Genomic DNA, 22,756 nt, shown 5'->3' with positions numbered 1-22,756 from the left:
AGTGCTGATGCCAATGTCCATTCAGGCCCTTCATTTGGTCAATTGGAACGATAATCGGACCAGCAATTGGTGGTACTTTTGCCCGCCCTGCAATTTCTATGCCCTCTACTTTCTCCCCTACTGGCGTTTTTGGCAAATTTCCTTACCTCCTACCCAACTTGATTTGTGCGATTCTTCTTCTTATCAGCATCATCTTCGGGTATGTCTTCTTGACAGAGACTCACCCAGACATGCAGGCCTGGAGCACTCCTGAAGATCTCGATCATACGCATGCAGAAACGCCTCTGATAGCCACGGCTGGGGCTACAGCTGACTCTGGCGTCGATCTCCGAGCCGAGACATATGGAACCTTTAACACGGTCGAAATCAACGAAGAAAAAAGTTGGACGATCAATGCAAATGGCACTTCTCGCCCGCCATCTGTTTCGTCCAACGATCGTGACAGACCAAGGATTTTCACGCGCAAAGTGGTCATGATCGTCGTCGCACTCGGCATCTTTACCTACCACTCGATGACCTATGACCATCTATTACCAATATTCCTCCAAGACGAATATATCGAGCCTCGCAGCAGCTCGCCATGGTCTATTCCTGGTGGTCTTGGTCTTACGACGCAGTCGGTAGGAATCATAATGTCAGTCAATGGCCTCATCGCTCTGTTCATCCAAGCAATCCTCTTCCCACTCTTCACATCATGGCTTGGTGTTTGGAAGGTGTTTGTTTTGGTCACGGTCCTCCATCCGATAGCATATGTCATTGTGCCGTACCTTTACTTCGTGAGCGGAAGTGCCCTTTACCCTGCAATCTACGCCTGTCTCACCGTTAGGAATTTCACCTCTATTCTAGCTTACCCTGTCCTACTGATCATGCTCAAAGAAGCTGCGACAGGTCCTTCAGTACTTGGAAAACTTAATGGGCTTGCAGCCTCGGCAGGAGCAGCATGTCGTACCCTTGCTCCACCACTGGCAGGTTACCTTTATACTGTCGGGTCACACATCGGCTTCACAGGTCTCGCCTGGTGGGGAAGCGTCTTAGTAGCTTTGATTGGCGCTTTCCAAATTCTGATTGTGAAGAGGACAAAGAACAAGACCGCAACGATCAAGCCCATGGCGAGTTTCATTCGTCCGGCAATGCACGACAATGACGAGGTCATACACATAATGGTGACCGACGATTCTTGAGAGGAAATCTCGACGGAGAACTTGCTACAAATAGTGATAAATGCGAAGCTCGGAAAGAATTGAAAAGAATTGTAAATAGTGAGGAAATATCAAGGGAGAAGACGAGGTTCTCTCCATGCTAGAGAATTTTGGCGGTTATCATGCTGACGCAAGCCATGAGTGCAGCACGGCTTTATAGCTCAGAATATTTTGTTTACGCAGTCATGTTTCAGCAAGGCGTTTGGGCTACACGGACATCATAGACAAGTACAGGAGGTCATTTACATCTTGATACGCACTTCCATCCCTTTGTAGGTTGCAACATGGAGCTTGGTGGTGCAAGGGTATGTGGGAACAGATCGAAAAAGGCTATATAATTTACCGAGACAAGAAATTGCTTACGAGTCTTGGGGTAAAGTAGCTGTCAGTACATAGTATACTGCCAAATGAACATTCAAAAGTGTGAAGCTCAATCACATTAGCTCATAAAGGTGGCTAAAGAGAAGCTTCGAGTACGCTTCAAAATTGTTCTCTCATTCCGCTTGCTATCATTAGTCTATGGGTATCATGATGCATTCCCCCCGTGCACTTGTTGTTACAACAGAAAAGATATCGTCTTCACCACGCAAAACCATGGCCCTCTCAGAGGCCATACAAAACCTCTGTTGTCATCGCTCTGGGCTACGAAATACCCCGAATTCGAAATGTACCTCCCCAACGTACGGTACTGTCGCTTAAGAGGCCAATCATCTGATCCCCACTGGATTACTGTCACCACAATATATCTCTTCATATCATTACCAGAAAGAACACCATCCGATATAGTGCTGGCAGAGGTTTTCCACATTTGTCGCCTGTGCAATTAATTTGCTGACCTGCTTCTCCACGCCTAGCTCTTCCTTGCCCCCGAAGTCCTTGCCTGTTAGCTTGTCTCTCACACGCTCGAGCACCTGTACGGCTCGCGCATTTTGAATTTCTGCGTATGCATTCCTCTCATCCCTTGTGTCTGAAGGCTGACCATCTTGGGGGGCGAGAACGTCGTTCGGCAATGCAGAAATTCGGCGCATGCCTTTGCTGCCACTGCTCGGCTTGCCAACGGCAAATTGAGCAGCTTCTACTTCTGTGTCTGGTGGTCGAGGGGCACTGGTTGTGGTTGTCGTGGTGGTGGTGGCATTGTTGTTGTTGGCAGTAGTGTTCGATATACTGGCGCGACGTTCGCTATGGAAGGAAGGTTCTTGCGGAGGGTCCTGCTTGCCCAACCTCCAATTCAACAGAGGATCGTGTATGAATGCTTCCAGCACGGCCATGAGGGATTCTTTGTTGTCCCTGATGACACGCATGACGGCTTCGCAGCTGATTTTATAAGAGCCGTCTATGTTGCTGACTTCCATTGCGTAGGTCAACATGCGCGTCAAACGGAAAGGGACGCGCTCTGGATATTTTTCTCGATGCATAGCCACTTCGAAACAGTCACCGAAGTCAATGTGGACTACCTGACCAGTAAATTTGTCGACCAGCAAATTTGAGGGATGCCGATCGCCCAGACCAAGAATATAGCCTACCATTGACATAGTGGCAAGAGAGCGTGTGTAGGTTGTTCGGCGCTCGAGCCAGGACTCTGAAGACTTAGACTTCAGCCAGAGAACGCGATAGAGATCCTTGCCCGTTGTGTTGTCCATAGCGTAGCTGAAGACTTCCACCTTCTGCATCAAGGTCAAGTTGTCAAAGTCAGGAGCCATCTGCAGCATAATGCGGTGTTCGATGTTGAGCAAGATACGACGGTGTTCGCGGTAGTCTTTGATTAGGTTATGCATTGTATCGCTGTTCGGAACCCAGCCCAAAAGGCCCGACTGCTGGGATAGAGGGATCGCTGAATATGGCTGGATATTTAGGTGACGCTTGAACGATTCACTATCATGAGATAAGAGTGTGTTCACAAGGCCAAAGAGCTGCATGACACGCTCGTCTTGTCGAATGTCCTCGTGACCTTTCAGGCAGAAATCGTAGCCCTTGCCGTCGCTCCCACGGACAGTCAGTCTTCGTGGTCTCTGCTTGGAAGGAATGATGGCAACAAGTGGAACAAAGCTCATCATACGTGTCGCCGGTTTGCCACTTTGGTAGGTACCAGGTACACACAAATCCAAGTTCCGTGCTATGTGAAGCTTTGGAGATACATATTCAAGCTCCATAGAGAGCATGCTAGGAAGCTGCTTCTGGATACGGCGGAACACCATGTAATATATGTCCCAAGCCGAGTTCAGATCGCCCTTTTCACTAGTGGTCTTGTATACTTCACAAAAATGATGGGCATTAGCTAAGTCCCGTCCGAATGTTTGAGTGAAGGAGATCTCTCGCAGAGTCTCTGCGGGCTTTTCAATCATGGCATGGAGAGGCTCTAGAGTAGAGAACATGCCTTGGACGTCGTCATCTCCAAAGTAGAGTCGAGACGCTTCTTCCAAGCCCTCGTGCCACTGCTCGTGCCAGGACACCGCAACGCGAATGAGCTCGTGCGCGACCACGTCAGCCTGCTCAACCAGATTGGAACTATGCTCACGAAGTCGATCCATGATTTGACTTGCTGATTGAGAGCGACGGACGATATTCGATTTGATGGTAACGGTAAGGGGGTAGACTAGGGCTTGCGGGTGCGCTTTCCCTATTTCTGCGAGAAGACGATGAATTGTGGAGCGCACTCTCGCATTGGGCTGGTTTATTCGTGCTATCAATTGCGGTATGACCTCGAGCCACACGTCGATGCTGACATCATTGAAACCCTCAAGAACTGCCGCATTCACTTCATGATGCGAACCGTGGGCAAACCACAGCGTCAGGAGACGGAGTGCATCTTGGAGAGAGCTAGCCTGTGTCAGGGCGATGGACCGAAAGAAGCCTTGTATAGCAGGGACCACGTGATCAATGATAGTAGCCGATTGAAAGGTTGCGTTGTCCCTCTTAGCGGCCACGGTTTTGGCCGTCACCACCTCGAAGTTAGCAATCGCCCAAGAATGCCAAGCTTTATACCAATCCCTGTTGTATTCGGTCGCTTGAGCATATGCCCCGATAATGGAGTGAATGTGCTCAGATTGCCAATCCCCAGACTTGACCGCCGTAAGCCATTCACCCTGCTTTACGTAGCATTTCGCGAGCAGTCTCTTGATGCGTGGGAGATCTCGAGGTTGATACCCACTGGGGCCTGGGGATGACACGCCGGGCAAGTTACCAGCACGCCCATCCTGCGTAAGGGCACCGGAGCTGCTGATATATGTATTCAGTTGATGAGCTAGATCGGCAGTGAAGTCTCGGAGACGGCGCAAGGATGGTTTTTGTTCACCAATTGACCATCTAAATTTAATGCCTGCATACTTCACCTCAGGTACACCGAATGGATCCTGTGCAAGTTTTGACTGGCTATTCTCGAGCATTCCAAACTGTTGATTGGCAACGTCGTGCAATTGCCGCAGCGTCTGTTCCGCCAGTCCATTTCGACCAGATTTGCGACAAAGATTGGCGAATTTGATCCACATATCAATATCGTCTGAATAATCCAATACCAACGACCGTACTTTTAGCATTCGCTGCCAGAGGTCAACATTCTGCTGGCAACCCTTAAGTCGTTTGGTCCATGTCAATCGCAACGCCTCTTGCTTTTCGGGGTTCCTGTTGTCCTTCCCTAATTTCTTGTATGTGATAATCTCCTCTAACTCAGCAAGCATTTGTATGCGAACAAGAACACTATACGCTCGATTATAAGACTCGCCGAGTAGTGCGCTCAGTTCGGTGTCAAGACCTTCACGCGCTCGTTCGATGTGCGTTGCTGCTTGGGTGTAATTCTCGCGCTGTATCTGAAGAATTGCACTGAAGAAGGACTTGTCTGGTGCTTGGGATTTCATGCCGTCCAGATAATTATCCATGAGTTCCCACTGGCCCAAGCCCCAAGCCGCTGCTGCCGCTAAAGGAGCGATTGCACGCTTATGGTCTATTGATGCTAGGCTCCATTTCTGCTCGGCAAGACTCGAGAGACTGTTCCACTCCCCCAGTGCATGAAGACACCTCATCTTACCCATGGTTACATCAAAGGCATTTGGAGTGACTTTTTCTCGACGCTCGTAGGCGGCAAGAGCTTCATCCCAGCGCTGCAATTTTTCGAACCAGGTCTCCTTGAGCTCAAAATCTCGATATTTTTGGGCATTACGAAGGATGCCAACTGCAGCATCGTATTGCTGCAGATGGTTATTGATTGATATCAGCGCTTCGACAGTGCTTGGGGTCTTCTCCTCTTCAAACTCAAGCTCCTTGTAATGAAGTGCCTTGGCGAAAGCGTGGTTCCTTGCTGCGTATTTTCCTAGTTGACGAATGTCTAGAGGCAAAGCATGATCATCATGTTCCATGAACTCGCAGAGATTGAGCAGTATCTGTAATATCTCAGGTGGAATATGAGGAGAGGCAAGCGCAGTCTCGAAAGATTTGAGAAGTTCATCCTGATATTGATCATACAATTCTGGCCAGCAGGATGCGAAAGCGGAATTGAACAGATCTCTAGCCAACGGCGGGTAGACAGTTGCCAAGACTGCGCATGCTCTGAGTGCATGTGAGGGGGATTCTCTAAGCAGCTCGATGCTGAAGCGCCGCATCCATTCTTGCCAGTCCTCACGAGTCGACTTCTGCGATGCTTCCCAGGCGTTTTTAAGATGTTCTTGATTGACAGGCAGCTTCTTGTGGCCAATATCAGTCACTTGAGCTTCATCTCCTGCGTTGCCGTACATGTCATCAGGGCTAAGATCTTGGGGCAAGGGCTCTCCTTTTTTTAGCTTGTTGACAAGCAATTCATAATTATGATGAGGCACATGATTGGCCACGAGCACCTTTTCCACAGTCTTTTCGTAGAGAAGGAAATCTGGCCCAATCTGTGTAATGAACGTGCACAGGCATTCCAGGGCCGCTGCTTTGGTGGTGGAATCTCGACCAGCAAGAATGTCTACAAGATTGTGAATGATCATTGATGCATAATCGGAGATGTTGACCTGGCGGCAGATCCTCCCTATCGTTTCAATGGCGGCTTTCCGGATATTCACCGGATTCGTATGCTTTTGGAACAGATCGATCAGGGCTGGAATGATAAGATGCATGTGCTCTTCTGCACTTTGGCCGAAGACTAGCAGTGTATGTAAGACCTTCTCAGATGCTTGACGTCTATTTGACACGTCATTTTCTAGAATGTTGAGTAGCAGCGGCAATAGTCGAGTGATGCGACTTTTAAATTCACTTCCTAAGGCTCGGGCTAAGGACTCGATAAGAGCTAGAATTGGACTCATGAGCGAGATATTTGGAGGGTTTTCGGGCTTCCAGAATTGCTCCACCAAGCTGACAAGAGGCGTCACGTAATTCCGGATATGTACAGATACTATAGATACAAGAATCGACAGCTGGTTGAAGTATGCCTCAACTCGACTGCCTCCCGTGGACTGTATGACAGCAACAAAACTTGGGATGATCTCAGTAAGATAGGGTATGCAGCGTAATCCTAGAGCTTTGAAAATCGAGACAATGGCTTCAATAACTGCCGAGTGGTACTGAGCCAGAGAAGTATCCTGCAGCACATTGTGCATTAATGTCATAAAGACGACTTTAGGGTAGTAGTCCTCTTGTGAAGGGGTCATGCCTTGTATCACTAAGCTTACATCCGATACAGTGCCCTCGGATTCTTGCACTCGTGCTAGAGAAGTAATTTGCTTTATCTGCTGATGTTTGTAAGGGTCAAGAGCACCAAGAATACCGAGAACTTTTATGGTTTCTTTCCGGAGCGAGCCTTGAGGTTCAGTCTTTATGATGTTGATAAGCAAGTCTAGCAATTCCGGATAATCACTATATGGCTGTATGACATATGCACAATTACTGGCAATCTGGCCCAGTGTTTGTAGCGCTGCATCTCTCTTGCTATGAGAGCTGTGATCTTGCAAAGCTTTCATAATGCTCTCCATCAGCCTAGGGATGTACTTAGTCAGGTCTGTTGCGCCGACAGTCGCGAGCTGACCAATGGCCGTGAGGGTCGCCGTGGCCACAACAGGGTTTGGATCGGCTCCCTTCGGAGCAAGTACATCGACGAGAGAGCTGCAGTAGGGTTTTGCAAGCTTGGAAGCATTTGCAATGACCAGACCAATAAGTTTCGCCCCGTTTTCAGCATGTTTAGCGTCATTTGAATTGCGGATCCCCATAATGAGATTCACCAGCAGCTTCCTCAAAGAAGGAAAGACGTGTGCAGGGTTGACTTCTGTCAAGCGCCCGATGATGATGATAGCTGCCTGGCGAACCTCCATACTAGAGTCATTCACCGCTAGAAAGAGGGTCCTGATGCTTTCAGGCTTTGCCAGATGTTTGTCGAATTTATCGTGTAAAGCCTGCAGGACTGTACGGCGAATGTCGGAGTCTGGGTCGGCAACACCAACATTGAGTAATTTCGTAATGACATCACCGACCACTTTGATAGCATGGAAGCTCGTCTGATGTATAATGGTATCGTGAATGTACAACTGACAGCATGTCAGCGCAGCCGCTTTTCGTATACGTGGACTGCTGTTGTCCGTGTAATGAATTGCTACGTCGCGAACAAATTCATTCAGCACTATATTGCCAAAATCGAAGGCACCGAGAGTATCTAGGGCAAGCGCAATCTCAGAGTCCTTATGGTCGGCCACGTTGAGGTTGAAGTCCTTTGCGAAAGCAGGCACGGGAGGCAATTTATCATTAGGACAGCCCAGAGGCTTGAAAGGGCGACCAGATAGTACAAGACTTAGTAGATCCAGTAATTTTTCTTGTATCTGCGGCTTGATGGGTTGAATATAGTGTGCCATGTCGACAAGAGCTTGGGTGAGGGCCCCGCTGAGCCCACAAGCAAACATAGGATCTAGGAGGGCCTCCATATATTTCGTCATCGCCATGCCCACCGCGATAGACAGCATACTTATGCACTGGAAGACAGGCCCTTCGTTCACGCCAAGGCGGTTGCGCGCTTTCACGCTCAAGCCCTCGCGAACAAAGACGATGATACCGTCAAGGTAGGGGGTGATAGCACTTCCCACAGCATGCGCAATCTTCCCAATGGCAACGAAAGCGTCGTTTCGTTCCTTGTCCTTCTTCAATTGGCCTTGCAAAAATATCATGAACTTGTGGAGATAGGTTTGGGCGAACAACTCTGGTGCATAGCCGGCGAGGATTGGCGTGACGTAGACCACCAAGGCACGGATGCGCGGTTCTCTGTGATCTTTCAGGCGGAGGGTATCATCGCAAGCCTCCCTATAATGATCCCGCATGAACATCCCCCCTCGGAGGAGAAGCTCCTTCAGAGTGAGCAATCCGCCATGAACGTAATCTGGATTTGTCGACTTCAAGTTCCCTTGTGTGTCATCGTAGACTTTCTGAAACCATTGTTTCCGCATCATCGCATCTCGTGCAGCAATAATTTCAAAGCAAGCGCCTGCTGCCTCTGCTGCCGTTTCCCGGATCATGACCTTCGAATCTCGGAGAGCGACTGAGATGCAATCGAATACCTGGGGGACAAATGAATAAAACAGCGTTGGTGAGTTCCTTGCAAGTTCTCGTATGATGAGTACTGCGGCAAATCTACGATTCTCTTGCCGGTCCGTTTGAAGCCATTCTAATGCCGACTGGACTTCTGCTTCCACGAGCTCTGCAGTGAGAGCTCCTCCAGGTATAGCCAAATGGCCCAACGCTCTTGCGGCAAACAAAAGCACTGTGTTATCATTACTGCGAAGAGCGCTCCGTAGATAGCTCGCAAAGCGAGTAGTCTTTTGCGCAGGGTCGTCGCCGTCGAAACCAAGCAATTGTTCAATTGCAAGTATGCCTCCAATTTTGTCAGTGGTATCGTTGCTCTGAGTGATAAGCTGAGAGATTCGATAATTTACATGCGAGTAGTAATCCTGGAATGTATCTCGCGAAAGCTCTCTTGCTACCGTAGAAACGTGGCTGCGTAAATCGAATGCCGCTCTTAGTCTCACTTCGTCATTCTTGGATCTGAGCTCGCTGAAGATTCGATTGAGGACCTCGGGATTCTGGAGCGCCATGGTATGAAGACCTAGCTTCTGGATGACTTAGAGATTGTGGAAGTGAAAGATGCGAGGCTGGGAGGTCATATTAAGTGCTTATTATCGGTGAGGTGAAGTGTGGGAGCATTCCCATCAGAAGGAGCGAGCCATGATGTTTTGTCGCTGAGCTCGTGTGAGACTACAGCCTAGAGGCGTTCAAAGGCAATCAGAAGGAGTAAAGATGTGATTCTGCACGGGTGAAAAGTAGTGAGGAGCAGTTGGGAAGTTCTTCTCGTCAGCCCACCTCTAGCACAAGAAGCTTCCTCGGCAAAAGTTTTTCCGCGCCGTAAATCACAGGCTTTGCCCCCAGGGCACTCTGCATGTTCTCTACAGCCGTTATGTGATGCATATCTGCATGATAGAATCGGAGCAATAGTCCTCGTGTATCTTAGCGGTGTTCAATGCTGATCAGCTAGGCAGTAACAATCCGACCTTTTCAGATGAGCGACGCGAATCTGGGCTTTTCAATGCCTCGAGCTTGCAATATCAGGCTTTGCGTGCGTCAAGATTTATAATCAACTACTCACGCTCCCTTTCAGAAAAGTGTACGCGACTGCATCGTCAAGCGTGGGGATTAGTTCTCTTGTTGCCATTGGGTCCTCGTGATCAAGGTAATGAACGAGCACAAGCAAGGTCGGAGCCATTCATAAGCCTTTTATCTACCCCTACATGCAATGCTTGGAATACGATTTTGATATAGAGCCCCGCTTCATTGCTCAAAGCATACTCTCTCACGTGCCATCCAGATGCATTGAAGTGAACATGGCGTGGCCTTATTATTGTATCCTGTTCCATTTAAAAAGAAGAAAGCAAGAAACACAAGAGGGGGCAAATCTTGCCTCCATGATCCACGACTACTTCTAAACGGTGCTCGCGAGACTGCATTGTATTGAGTGCCTCTACGTTGTAATCTCTTGACACCAAAAAAGACATTCTCGAAACCATTTGATCTCGCTCAATGGACCGTCCTCCTTGTCATCTTCTTTGTCATCATGATGCTTCCAATTTGTCGAGATGTGTCTTTATAAGGCTTCAAGATTATGTGGTGGATGTCAGCTTTGGACCGACCAGGTTCATGAGCTGGTTCTCAAGCCTCTGCGAGCGTCTGCAGAACAGAGACTGCGATGACGTGAGTCGCGCAAGGAAAATCGTGCGTCACCGCAAAGCCTCAATGTGGGTCGTGAACCTAACCTGGACATGTTCCGGCAATTAGACTCGTTGACTCGTTGACGAACTAGATCTACTAGCTCCGATGATGAATTGCGTATCGTATGAGGGGCAGCGCTTAAGGAGATAAAATACTTCTTCCTTTGCTTCGCTCTCTTCTCAATATTTCTCGCACAAACCCATTTCACTACCGGAATTTTGGAGCACTGAAATTATACAATTATGACACGAACATTTCTCACGGGAGGCACGTAAGTAAAAACCTTTACTGAGATGTTTCGAGAATTCTAAGAGATCTATTCAGAGGATTTATCGCAGCCCATATACTCGACAAGCTATTGGAAGCCGACCACTCCGTCGTGACTAGTGTGCGCTCCCATGAGAAGGGCCAATGGATTCTGAAAAATCATCCTGGCGTCTCGAAAGACAAGCTATCCTACGCAATAGTCGAAGACATCGCCAAGGAAGGCGCATTCGACGAAGCCATCAAGTCTGATCCTCCCTTCGATACGGTTATCCATGCGTCAAGCCCCTTTCATTTCAACACCAACGACTCGAAGAAGGACCTCCTTGATCCTGCCATCATTGGGACGACAGGCATCTTGAAAGCCATAAAAAGAAGTGCCCCCACCGTCAAGCGCGTAGTAATCACATCCTCCTTCGCCTCCATCATTGACGGTAGTAAAGGTATGCGCCCGGGGTATGTGTACTCTGAAAAGGACTGGAATCCCGTTACGGAAGATGAGGCAGTCCAAAATGCCAGTCTTGGATATCGCGCCTCGAAAACATTCGCAGAAAGAGCGGTGAGTGCTGTTTTCGGAGCGAGATACATGTTCTATGACTCTTTCTCGCAGTCTAAAGAAGCATTGCTGACTCCGATTTGGTGAAGGCGTGGGATTTCGTAGAAAAGGAAAAGCCCAATTTTACTTTGGCGACGATGTGCCCCCCACTGGTTCTGGGGCCAATCATACATCACTTACAAAGCCTGGACAGTCTGAATACGTCGAATCAACGAGTATACAATATCATGTCTGGCAAAGCGAAGGAGGAACTCCCGCCGACGGGGACTTTCTTATGGATTGATGTACGAGACTTGGCCTTTGCACATGTAAGAGCTGCGTCAATGGAAGAGGCGCAGAACAAACGATTTTTTATTACGGCAGGATATTTCAGCAATGAAGAGATTGCAGACATTATAAGAGACAATTTTCCAGAGCGAAAAGAAAAGCTACCTGCGAAGGGTGTAAAAGGCGGTGGATACCCTGAGGACGGCTTGTACAAATATGACAATTCGCGTACGAAAAAGGTCTTAGGGATCGAGTTCAAAAGTTTGAAGGAAAGCATCGTTGATACTGTCAAGAGTCTTGAGGCTGCAGGTGCTTAATCGAGGAAGCTAGATCCAATGGAGAAAGACGTATACAAATCACAATGAAGATACAAAGCTTTAAAGGGTTCCAGAATCGTGCTTTGTCGATTTATTCGATGTGTTCCCGCTCGAGAGAGCAGGCGAGTACTAATATACAGCATCATATCCCATCGTCATTCCCTGAGGATCTTGATCACATTCTCATCATCCTAATCCATGCTATCACAGACCCATTCGCCTTGTATGCATCCTCTTCGAGTCCCTCCTCCCCACATATTGCTGCACAGCACCGCGCTCAAGCCGCAACCTTCTTAGTCGTGAAATCCGTCTCTGTGGGCAACAATCCGCCATCTTTCGCCTTCTCGCAAGAACACGCATCTAGGAAAAAACCCCCATGTAAGTCCCTCTGTCATAGTTCGAACGAGAGACAGGTATATTATGCTTACCAGCACTTCTCTTTCCGCAACTACACGTACTCCCCGTAGGAGCCTTGTTCTCAGTAGTAGCACGCTCACAGGTGCAAGCGCCCGCTGGACGGGCTCTGCACGAACACCTCGCGCCTTCGACTTTGTTCTCGGCGCTGGCCTTGGAGCAGTCGCATTTCAGGGCTGCGTTCTTGCCACAGGAGCATCTAATTGGGAAGTGTGGATTAGCATATGCATTGTCGGTATGCAAGTGTAGAAAGAGGGATTTCAGGCGAGCTTCACTCGAGAGTGCGAATGGTCCTTGCCTTTGGACATGCCTCGAGATTCATGGCGATGCTAGAGAACTGCAAAAAGAGGGAGGGGAGAGGATTCTTACTTGGCTTGAGAGGCACAAGCACACTCCCCAGCTCCAGTACGACCACAGCAGGTTGTTGGGACGGGCATGGTAGAAATCTAGCAAATGGGTAGCTAGGGAAGCTTAAGTTGTTCGTGGAAGATGTTCTGCTGGTGATGGTCGGGTCGTGGGATCGAGAGTTCTGTTGCGAAGCTGAAGGATACGCGAAGGATCGTAGAGCAGAGTGCAGTAGGGTCAAAGCGACGGGTGTGAGTGTGTGGATGTGGATGGTATGAAAGCTATGCGAAAGGTGAGTTTATGATTCCCAATATCCTTTATCGATAACCCAGAGCTTGGTAATAGCAGCTATCCGATTGGCTGCTTCTGACCAATCATATCGCTGTTTTGGTCATCAAGGAGGCAGCCCCCTTCTCCATTATGCTAGTGGGCGCAGAGCCTCTCACAGTGGCATTCATAAACAAACAAGCCAGTCCATAGAGTGACACTTTTGTGTTAATGATCAGGCCGCCTTTGTTCGTGCAGTCAAGCCTTGCCGATCCATCTTTGTTCAACGATATCAAGCTTCTTTGCCGGTTTGAATATCTCACACTTCTAGCTTCGGAGAATGTTCGAGGTCTCGCTGCGTGACTTTAAACAAACGGTAGATCTAAGGATGTTCTAATCTGCATCCTCGGCGCCTCTATGCCCCGCGCGTGGTAATCATACAGAAATCTCTTCATATCCTGGGCAGATGTTCCGAGCTGCTTCCCTCCATGTGGCCATCTGCTCCGAAAACAAAGGATGTGCCCATTTCCTCCGTTCTCGAACTTCGTTGCTTGGACTATTCCATGGCTTGCCATATGCTGTGTAGTGAAGCATCTTGACATTATTATTATAGACGTCGGTCAGAGTGTCCTTGAGACGAGCTGCCCTTTCTTGCAATTCCTCGTTCGCTAATGCTGTTTTGTATCTTTCCCTTGCTGCACTACCCATACTCTCTTCGGGCGTCATCTCAGGAGCTGTTTTAGAGTCTATGATAATGGAGCGTTTGGACTCGGACCATCTCACTAAGGGCTTAGTGAAAGCGGAGGAATTCAATTTCGGCCTCCAGCTCGGATCACGAAGCGGTTCCTGGCCTTGCCACCATCTGGGGACTTCATTGACTTCCCATTGGGTATTGAGGGTGCAGTATTCACCAGGGAGGACAAGGGCCGTCCTACCGAATAAGGTGTTGATTATGTCCATGTCAAACTCGCCAGGTTTAATCTCATCCATGGCCTGCTTGACTCGACGCCATGAGCGGTCGCTCGGTTTAATGAGCATCAGCGCCGAGGTAAGCTCGGTGGGGTCTTCGCTCCACTACAACTTCATATGTTAGTCTTATCTTTTCTTTTCAGGCTTGAAGAAAACGAGAAAACATGTTCGAAGGTTATTTCATCAAGAAACTCATTCGAACAATATTTGCAATACAGAAACCTTGATAATGAATCCCGCTCATACTGATCAGCGTCGTGCAAATATATGTCCCTGCTTCTATGCCGCACTCAACTTGGTCACAATGATGTTAATTCAGTGCCATTATCTTGATACCAAGTCAAAGGACTGGAAATTTTAGTAGTGCTTGAAGTGACCTGCACGAAATCGCTTTATTGCAAGATTTGACCATAAGTGTCAGGATTTTACTCACATATGCACGTGGCGCCGCAAGATCAACTACTGGGAGCGAAAACAAGTGATCAGGCGATTGAAGGATCAACTGATCAGAGTCCAATACGAGAACACGATTCAGAGATGGTATAATTTGATGCAAACGGAAGCTTACAAGCTTCAAGAGTACACCGGTGTAATAGGACGACGTATTGATCGGGATTGGGGGAGGCTCGTAGAGAACGACAGTCGCGTTGTAGGCAGTGAAAAGATCTAGAAAGCTTGATTGAAGGCCAGGCTTGACGAAGACAACAATTGGGTAGGTGCTATTGAAAGTCTTCCGCAGCCGATCTATGTTGATAAGAGCAGAGCATGCGTAAGGTCCTTGGGTGACATAGAAGACCTTGAGAAGATTAGAGCAAGGTCAGGAGGGTGTGAATGGTGTACAGACATAGCCATGTGGACACCCAGAAAAATCAGGCAGGTTTGCATTGATGCCTGCGAGCTGCATGGAAATAGGTTCAGCTGAGCCGTTGACTGATATGACTGATGTGTAAAATTCTTGATCGGCGCATTTAACAGGTTGGGTTCGAAAGTGAGCGTGATCGCGGCTCCACCAAAGCAAAGATATCACTGATGTAAGGAGAGCAAATCTTCGAAGAGCATGCTTCCGGGCTGTAAGGGCAGGAAAGAGTTTCGACATCGATTCATTGCCATGAGAGGTGGTTGCGGCTCCTCCAAAAAGTCACAGATCAATTCATATCTTGCATAATACCAGAGGCGGCTGGGAAGGCCACCATGATGAAGCTCAAAAGACTTACAGTGGCCTTATATAGCTTGCTCGAAAGGGACGACGAAAGGTTCTATCGCAAGCACACTTTGTGCTGATCTGGAACTCCTCGAGACACAAGGATTAAAAAACTCGATGAAGAGTACGAGGCTTTACAAACGGCCCAACGTCTATCCTCTCGAGCTGCTCCCGGTCCAATTGTATTGGATAAGTACCTTGATCGGGACACGTGATTCATCCTTGTCAAGAAGTCAGGTTCTACCTTTATTTAAGCGTGTTACCATAAGCCGTTTCATTTCTGAGACTTTTTTCGTAATAATCATGATTGCCGCGCGTTGGATCTCATTCAGTCAGCTAGCGCTTACTACAGCTCCAAAGCCTTTCACGATGCATATGTTTAGCTTTTGACCGACTTCTTTGGTGGTCCAAATGGAAGATCACAGGCGGCGTAAGACGCCTGCAGGACTTACCCAAGCGGGCAAATACTGTCCTGTATCGTTGTCGAATATTTGAACTCCAGGGGTAGGTTGATAGACGATTGAAGCGTGCAAGTCATCAGCTGCTCCTGTTCCAGCCTCAAGTCCTAAGTGAACCCCGGTAATAGTTTGCCACATTACGCAAACGTCGGTGGCAGACTGCCAGGCAGTGCAAACAACTGATTTTCATTCCTGATGTCGTTGTTCTCCATCTAGAAGCACTAAATGTAAAACCCCAGATCATACTCACGTAGGGATGGTGTTCACAAGGGTGCCATGCAATGAGCCACGCGTCTCTGCTGCTTCGTCTTTCTGCTTTGACTCCTGTTCGAATGATGCGTGATTTCTGTTTGATTTTACTATCTCAGCGTCAGAGCATCCCCCTTCAACTAAATTGTCTTGCATTTCGTGACCAGCTTCTTCAGATTTGAGCTCCTGTCCAATGTCGTCATCTCCGACCATGGCAGCCAAGCTTCGAAAGTTGAACATTGGTTCATTACCGGCCCCACCACCTGGGGGCGTGCCTGAAAGGAAAGGTTCCTGTGAAAGCCCTGCACCTGGCATGTTGATGCCACTGGCGGCTGGCGACACGTCTCCAGAAGAACCTGGCTCTCGTAAATCTTGAAGGAGAGAGCCTGGTGGGGACCCTCCTTCTACGGATGACGCCGACGATGAGACGTTGGATTGAGTTCTAAGATGCGATGGCCTTAATGGTAATGCGGCATAGATTCCGGGAGATGGGAGCGGGGATCCTTCGGTTTGTATCTGTGCTCGAGCACGTTCCAGATGCGTCTGAGGGTTCGCTGTTGGTGACAAAAGGTCGCCATATGCCTCGTCATTTTGCGAAGCGGCTTTTGCTTTTCCAGCCATCTGACTAGAGTCCTGAAAAGCAGAGGTGCTGGCATTTGCACTACCAGGATAAGGACCGGCTTTTCTAGCAGCTTTTTCAGCGGCCTTTCCAGCCTTCTTGGCCTCCTTCTCCTTCTTCTTGGTGTCCTTCTTAGCCTCCTTCTCCTCTCGCCTCCGTCTCTCCTCTTCTGAAGCCAGGCTCATCCGTATGGCTTCCATCATCATCATCTCCTCCAGATCCTCAACTCGACCACGCCTCGTACTTTCTCGCGAACCTGTCCCAATCAAGGATCCACCTTCACCAGGCCCACCTCGGTTCGCGCTACGCTCGGACATCAGTGCTAGCATACCGAGTTGAGATGAGGATGTGCCATAAGATGGGTTGTCTCCGCCGCTCGTTCTGCGCAGAAGTCCCCGCCTCCCAAATGGGCCAAAGCTTCTCAAGTCTGACTCTGGACCTCGATTACCCATCAGGTAGGCAGCTGTATGTAAGGCAGTTGCTGCCGCCGATCGTCGAGCGGTATGCGCCCTAGCGGCTGCAAGCTTCTCCGCCCAATCAGGCCGAATCTGATCGGTAGTGATGACCAACGGCGAATCTGCAGAAACAGATATGTTTCTTCGCCGACTAGCAGTATTGGATGTGCTGAGTGGCCCGCCTTCAACGTTCGACGCTAGAGAAGATGAAGAAGACATCCCTGACGCATTACGGTGTAGTGCTTGAGCAGATGTATGACTGGTATATGCAAGACCTCGTCGAAATGGTGGGGGCTCGTAGGTGATACCAAATTCTGGCACTTTACAGAAGGGACAGGTCGCTGCTTCACACACTAAATCCCCGTCTTGTACTACTTCTGAGTCGGGAGGGGGCGGAATATTTGGGTCTGTGTGCTCTGGTGGGTGAGGATCCGCACGCTTTATTTGAACGAAGCATTCCGAACACATCAATTGATCGCAACACCTGGTCTTGTTCAAATACGGCGGATAGTACAAAAAACATATTGGACATTCCGAAACATCTTTGTACAGGTGGGCTTCCAAGCGCTGACCGTTCACGTTCGCTTCTTTTGGCATCCGAATTTCTCGAGGCCTAAGCTCTGCTTGTTGGACCTTGGAAGAGCTGGTCAAAGTCGCTAGTGTTTTGGAACGACCTTTCGCTAAAGCAGAGCCAATAGAAGAGCTTGAGTTGGGGGCTGGTGGAAATGTTGGCTGGAACGGTGAGGAGGACTGGTTTGAGGATGTTTCCGAATTGAAGGATTGCGATCTCGAGGACATGGGCACGGTGAGACTGTCCAAGTTGATCACGGGCTGTTTGGAAGTTGATTCTGGTGGGGAAGTAATTCTTCTCTCTTCTTCCGCCGGTATCTCATCTGGTGCTGGTATTGGGAGGCCTTTGGCCGCAGCGACAAGCTGATTTTCAGTCCATGACTCTTGGTGGTCGTTGAGCCCCTTCCAGAAGGGCGCCAGGCGTCGTTCAATCATGAGCTGCCGGACGATTATTTTATTGTAGTCCTCTGTGCCAGTGTATACGCCCTGCGTTACCAAGTATCCTCCGTCCACGTTGTCTTCACGCATACTCCTCTCACGCTCCTTTTCCCTCAGCAATCGCTCTTTCTGAAGCTTTCTAGCTTCCCGCTCCTGTTTCGTTTCTCGACGCCATTCCAGCCCTGTTACTTCTCTATCGCCATCCGGAAGCGCTGTTGAGGTCAAATGGTCAGATCTCCCATTTCCTGCTTCTGGATTTCTCTCGCTGCCAGGGAAGATTGGATGTTGGAAGCCGGATGAATGGGATGGAGAGGACGGTATGGAACCAGGATCCGGAGTATTTTGATGATGGCTAGAGAGTGCAACGCGGGCATTTGAGGGTCTTTGCTCCTTTGTTGCTGAATTGCCCATGATGATATTTGAATCAGAGGGATCTTGATGCAGCAGACAAGAAGTGTTCGGACGATGTTAGGGCGAGTCTTCTCTTCGAAAGCATCTCATTTTGCTTCATGCCACGAGGGTTCAAGAGTTGTGAGCAATGTCCCTTGATGGATTGTGCGGCACACAGGAATAGACGTCAAGGTTGGACGTTGTGTCACAATGTGCCGGAATTCACCTGGACGCTGATGTAATGCCTTTGGAGCACGCTACAAAGGAGCTTTGGAAGCAGCATGCAGATTTAGGAAGCAATGACTTCGTCACGCAAGTTGCTGTAGTATAGAGGCTGCTATGAGTGCAGTGTTGGTCTTCTTGGATAAGAGGTGAGCGGTCCAGATGGCTGACGACGGAAGATTGCCCGGAGCTGCAAGTCACTCCAGGGCCACAGCCGTAACCCCTCCACCATTTATTATTATTATTGAATCATCAACCACGACTTTTTCTGAACCTCTTGTGCACAACTGTCCTCGCTATTCTAATTATCTATGTGCTCTCTACTCTATCAGAATCATCTTCAAGCTTGAGGACGAGACTTCCCCAATCAGGCAAATCTTCAGACGCGCCCATTCCTTGGAGATCGCATAATAATAGGCATCTGTGTTGTATCTCAACAGATCCTACTATAAACGTGACACCTCAATCAATCTCTCAACGATTTCCACTATGGCACCCGACATTAACAGCCTTCCACCTTCTCCCTACCGTAGTCAGGGCACATCTTCCAACCCAAGACGACCTTCTCAACCGCGGCGTCTCTCAGAGCGCGTAGCTTCACCATCCACAAGTCTATTCTCCTCGACACCTCCGCCTCGCTCACCAGTCCTATCCTCTGCGTTCAATCAACCGCCACCACATGAAGACAACACAGGCGTAGACCCCGGACCAGGCCCCCTCCGACATCCCCGTCCCCTTACAGCAGCGGACCTGCACATGCAACTCGAGAAAGAGCAAGAAGCAGTAGTCAATCGTCTGACGCGCGAACTCACCCTCCTCAGACAGCAGACCGCCTCTGTGAACTCCACAACCTCCTCCACCTCCGCATCCACAGGCATTGCAGAACCCGATCCTAGCAGTCACTCAGCCTACCTCACCAGCGGTTCCGCTCATCCTACTTCCTCTCGCCGGCACCGCTCCTCCTCAAACCTCAGCTCTCGCGGAACCACAAGCACAGGAGCAGGTACATCCAGTACGAGCACCGTCAACACGACAGGTGCGCTAGCCGGCTCAGGTATCGCCCCTCCACGCGATTCCAGCATCCCATACACCTACTCTCGTGGCGATCCAAACCTCAGCCGTCAAAGCTCCGTAGCATCCCGACGTTCAGAAGCCTCCTCGCCCTCCTTATCCTCCTCACTCATCTATCAGGGCCAGCAAGGAGAACATAACCTCCCCTTTCACCATCACCGACACTCGCATTCAAATTCTACATCTGCACAAGCAGGAGCAGCGGTAACAGCCGGTGCGAGCGCACGGTCGGGCTCTATGGGCGCTGTAGCGCATGTGCCCAGCACGGCACGGTACGATGACGCGGCGCACGCAAAGGCGGAATTGGAGATGGTGAAGGCAGAGAATGAAGCTTTGAAGAGTCGGATAAGGGAACTCGAGCGGATGGCTACACGAAGAGGAGAGGACGCCAAGGCGCAAGAGGATAGGGGGTGGAACAGCGCCCTTCTGATGTAGAGGCTGGGAACAGGGAAGGGATAGAATCTGAGAAAAGCGATACGGCTGACTTGGGAAGTGCAAGGACTTAGGATGGTCTTGTGCCGAACAAAGCTTAGAGAGGGTTTCTTGTGAGGAGCAGGCACTTCTTATTTAGCTTGATGATGTCGAATTTGCGTGGCGTCTGTGTAAGTCGCATCTGATTTCCAAGAGAGGATGATTCATGGACAAATGATCACAGCAGCTTTGCTTAATCTCCTTTGCCTCTACGAATATGTCTAGCTGTCCGTCTGTGGTGCGTCACAGGATTTTGTTGTCGCAGAAAAGTAGTGGACGGTCGTGAGCACCCACAAGTCATAATGTCACTTCATATTCACATTCTGATTATCATACAAAATTTGGTATCAATCGTCATATTCTGCCTGCTGCCTTGCCCAGAGTATAGCAAAAAATTTTCCAACGGCAAAAATCGCCCAGAAGCCAAAGAAACGCATTCCATCTATCATAGTTCGCTGGTCGTTGTCATGAAGCCGTCATATGTAGAAAGGACAGAATAGATCTCACTGTTGTTATCGTACATCGCTTTTCAGAAATAAGAAAGGAAAGTAGGCCGTTGATGATGTGGTACGGAAATCGATGCCACAGTAGAGAAATGGCAGGAGTAGGTGGGTCGATCGTAGATGATGGCAATCGCGCCTGTATATGCTCACATATGTTCCCACATTATTCATTCAAGCGTCAAATGTGCCTCCCTTCCATGATGATATTGCAGTGTATATTGTTCGCGGAAATGCTTGATGTCATCCAGTAGTGGCAGTAGTTTCTCTGCCTTCACTGCTGAAGTATCGATTGTTCCTTCCCCCTATGCCTGGTCGTTGATTTGCCCCACCAGCCTCTTTGGTTACGTGATGTACCACATGAGGTCGATATACAGCATCGACCGGAGGCTGCCAGTCGTCCAGTGCGAGAGGGAAGTACTCGTAGAGAAGGTCGGCCGAATCAAGGCTAGCCGAAGAAAGCTTTTGGCCAGAAGTACTGGAAAGGAAAGCTTTGGTTGATGAGAGTGAGGGAAGCGACGGACGCTTGTAAGGATGTGGTCTCGAGGATTTAGCAGATGATTGCCTGGTTGCTTTGCCTGGGCGAGACGATATAGGTCTTTTGAAATCGACTTCTTCAGTTAATGATAATGGCTGAGGTGCGGGTGGAGGCGAGGTGGGGTTTCGAGGTGATTTAGAACTTGGTAATGTTGGCGTAGGTACGTTGGGCGTTGTCACTGTCCCCCCACTCGAACCTCTATCTACAAAGTCATCCCCGAAAGGACTTTGCGATTTCGAATCAACCTTTGCCGGGTCATAATTTTGTGGATTCGACTCTGTGCTATATTCTCTTTTAAGAGGCGATCTTGCGGAAGAGTCAGATCGGTTGGCTGGAGGATGCATTCCCTTTCGGTTGCCACTCTTCTCGCCGCTGACGGGCGTTTCCTTTTTGGAGAGAAAGTTTCTGGGGCTTCGACCCCGGACGATAATAGCAGCCGACCTTGCCTCTGCGACAGGGATCTTAGCACCGTTCGGTAGGGTTACAACGAGCTTCAAACGAACAACAAAGTGCTGTTGAAGTTCACGTCGACGTCCGTTGTTTGCAGTGGCTATCCGAAATTGTAGTCGTTTCCACGCTATTGGAAATGTAGCGAAGTCCGCGTCCATATCTTGGTTTGACACAATATCGAGTGGAATGGTTGAAGGCTCCTTCTCACTCTTTTCTTCGTGTGGCGGAGCTATGTTTGTCACAGGCGTCTTCCATGGTACTGATATGAGCTTGACCGGTCCATTCTCTACAGATTCAGTAGCCGATATCTGCAGCTCTTGCCCCAAGATTGGTAGTCTATCACCGATGTCTGTGAGTATATAACGAAGGTTTCGAGGGAGGGTGATGGAGCCGGTGACCTGGAAAAGATTGCGACGATAGCATGTGAGCTCGGGAAAGGACGTCTGGGAGTTAAAGGTAGGTGTTGTTGGCGGATCGGCCACAAAGAACATGCCATGTAAACGAGCGTTTATATTTAAGGATATTCTGCGAAGTGAGATGTCGAGGAGTGTGAAGCTGTATGTCGGTGGCCGGAAGCCTAACATCTCATTGTCTCGGCTTATTTGTTGATCTGGCTCAGGCTGCTGCTCTTCATTCGCGAAATCGAGGTTGCTGGTGGTGTCGGGATGAAAATCGTCGTACCCTGTGGTGAAGACCCTCTCGGTCTCGACAGGGACCGTAGGCATCCCCAGGTTTTGAAGGTCGCTGCTGTGACATGATGAGTATGTGTATCTGCTTTTCTGTTGAGAATTGCTTACGCTCCATAATTCAGATTGTAATTATTCGCTTGTGCAGTCATGCCCATTGCTGGGAGGTAGTTGCTATAGTCATCATTCGTCACTTGGTGGTGAAGTGGTAGGGTATTGGTGAGATAAGTATTGGGATCTAATGGATCGAAGCCGTCCATGACTGCTGTATGATGTATGCTCGCAGATCGATTTTGTAGTGACAGTATGACCATCCAGTAGCCAGCGCCAGTTGCGGATGGGGCCTGTTGCTAATTGCAAACGAAGGTTTGGTCGATGATAGAGGGGTCGGTGAACGTGCTCGAGTCCGGCGGGGTCGTCGGTTGATGTAGGACGGAGAAGGGTGCAGTGAGGGTCAATTAGGATTATGTGGATATTGAAGAGTAAGGACTATGGTTACTGAAGACTACCGAGGTGGCGAGAAGGCTGATACATAACTGGAGTCGAAGTCAGAGAAACATGAAGAGAGGCCGGTCCAAATATCGACTGCTCTGGAAGTCGAAGTAGGTCTGAAACGAAGCGCAAATAGTGGGA

At 49.1% G+C, this 22,756-nt stretch overlaps 7 protein-coding genes across 7 annotated transcripts; 3 read left to right on the top strand and 4 right to left on the bottom strand.

Moving 5' to 3' along the window:
- Window positions 1-230: 230 nt before the first annotated feature.
- KY384_005413 (uncharacterized protein) lies at window positions 231-1,181 on the top strand (the record flags this gene model as incomplete). Its single annotated transcript, XM_044813914.1, has 1 exon — window positions 231-1,181. One exon carries the CDS (start codon window positions 231-233, stop codon window positions 1,179-1,181), a length of 951 nt encoding a protein of 316 aa, XP_044669215.1.
- A 776-nt stretch (window positions 1,182-1,957) lies between these two features.
- Window positions 1,958-9,238, bottom strand: KY384_005412 (uncharacterized protein; the record flags this gene model as incomplete). Its single annotated transcript, XM_044813913.1, has 1 exon — window positions 1,958-9,238. One exon carries the CDS (start codon window positions 9,236-9,238, stop codon window positions 1,958-1,960), a length of 7,281 nt encoding a protein of 2,426 aa, XP_044669214.1.
- Window positions 9,239-10,648: 1,410 nt separating this feature from the next.
- KY384_005411 (uncharacterized protein) lies at window positions 10,649-11,810 on the top strand (the record flags this gene model as incomplete). Its single annotated transcript, XM_044813912.1, has 3 exons — window positions 10,649-10,677; window positions 10,731-11,229; window positions 11,316-11,810. 3 exons carry the CDS (start codon window positions 10,649-10,651, stop codon window positions 11,808-11,810), a joined length of 1,023 nt encoding a protein of 340 aa, XP_044669213.1.
- Window positions 11,811-13,271: 1,461 nt separating this feature from the next.
- KY384_005410 (uncharacterized protein) lies at window positions 13,272-14,998 on the bottom strand (the record flags this gene model as incomplete). Its single annotated transcript, XM_044813911.1, has 3 exons — window positions 13,272-13,910; window positions 14,239-14,601; window positions 14,996-14,998. The coding sequence occupies 3 exons, from the start codon at window positions 14,996-14,998 to the stop codon at window positions 13,272-13,274; spliced, it is 1,005 nt and encodes a 334-aa protein (XP_044669212.1).
- Window positions 14,999-15,710: 712 nt separating this feature from the next.
- On the bottom strand, window positions 15,711-18,206 carry KY384_005409 (uncharacterized protein; the record flags this gene model as incomplete). Its single annotated transcript, XM_044813910.1, has 1 exon — window positions 15,711-18,206. One exon carries the CDS (start codon window positions 18,204-18,206, stop codon window positions 15,711-15,713), a length of 2,496 nt encoding a protein of 831 aa, XP_044669211.1.
- Window positions 18,207-18,896: 690 nt separating this feature from the next.
- Window positions 18,897-19,913, top strand: KY384_005408 (uncharacterized protein; the record flags this gene model as incomplete). Its single annotated transcript, XM_044813909.1, has 1 exon — window positions 18,897-19,913. The coding sequence occupies one exon, from the start codon at window positions 18,897-18,899 to the stop codon at window positions 19,911-19,913; it is 1,017 nt and encodes a 338-aa protein (XP_044669210.1).
- A 779-nt stretch (window positions 19,914-20,692) lies between these two features.
- Window positions 20,693-22,383, bottom strand: KY384_005407 (uncharacterized protein; the record flags this gene model as incomplete). Its single annotated transcript, XM_044813908.1, has 2 exons — window positions 20,693-22,184; window positions 22,235-22,383. The coding sequence occupies 2 exons, from the start codon at window positions 22,381-22,383 to the stop codon at window positions 20,693-20,695; spliced, it is 1,641 nt and encodes a 546-aa protein (XP_044669209.1).
- Window positions 22,384-22,756: the final 373 nt, after the last annotated feature.

Source organism: Bacidia gigantensis, assembly GCF_019456465.1.
Source record: "Bacidia gigantensis strain McMullin 20006 chromosome Unknown contig_245, whole genome shotgun sequence".
Classification (NCBI taxonomy): Eukaryota; Fungi; Ascomycota; class Lecanoromycetes; order Lecanorales; family Ramalinaceae; genus Bacidia; species Bacidia gigantensis.
This window is presented reverse-complemented; position numbering and strand designations above follow the sequence as displayed.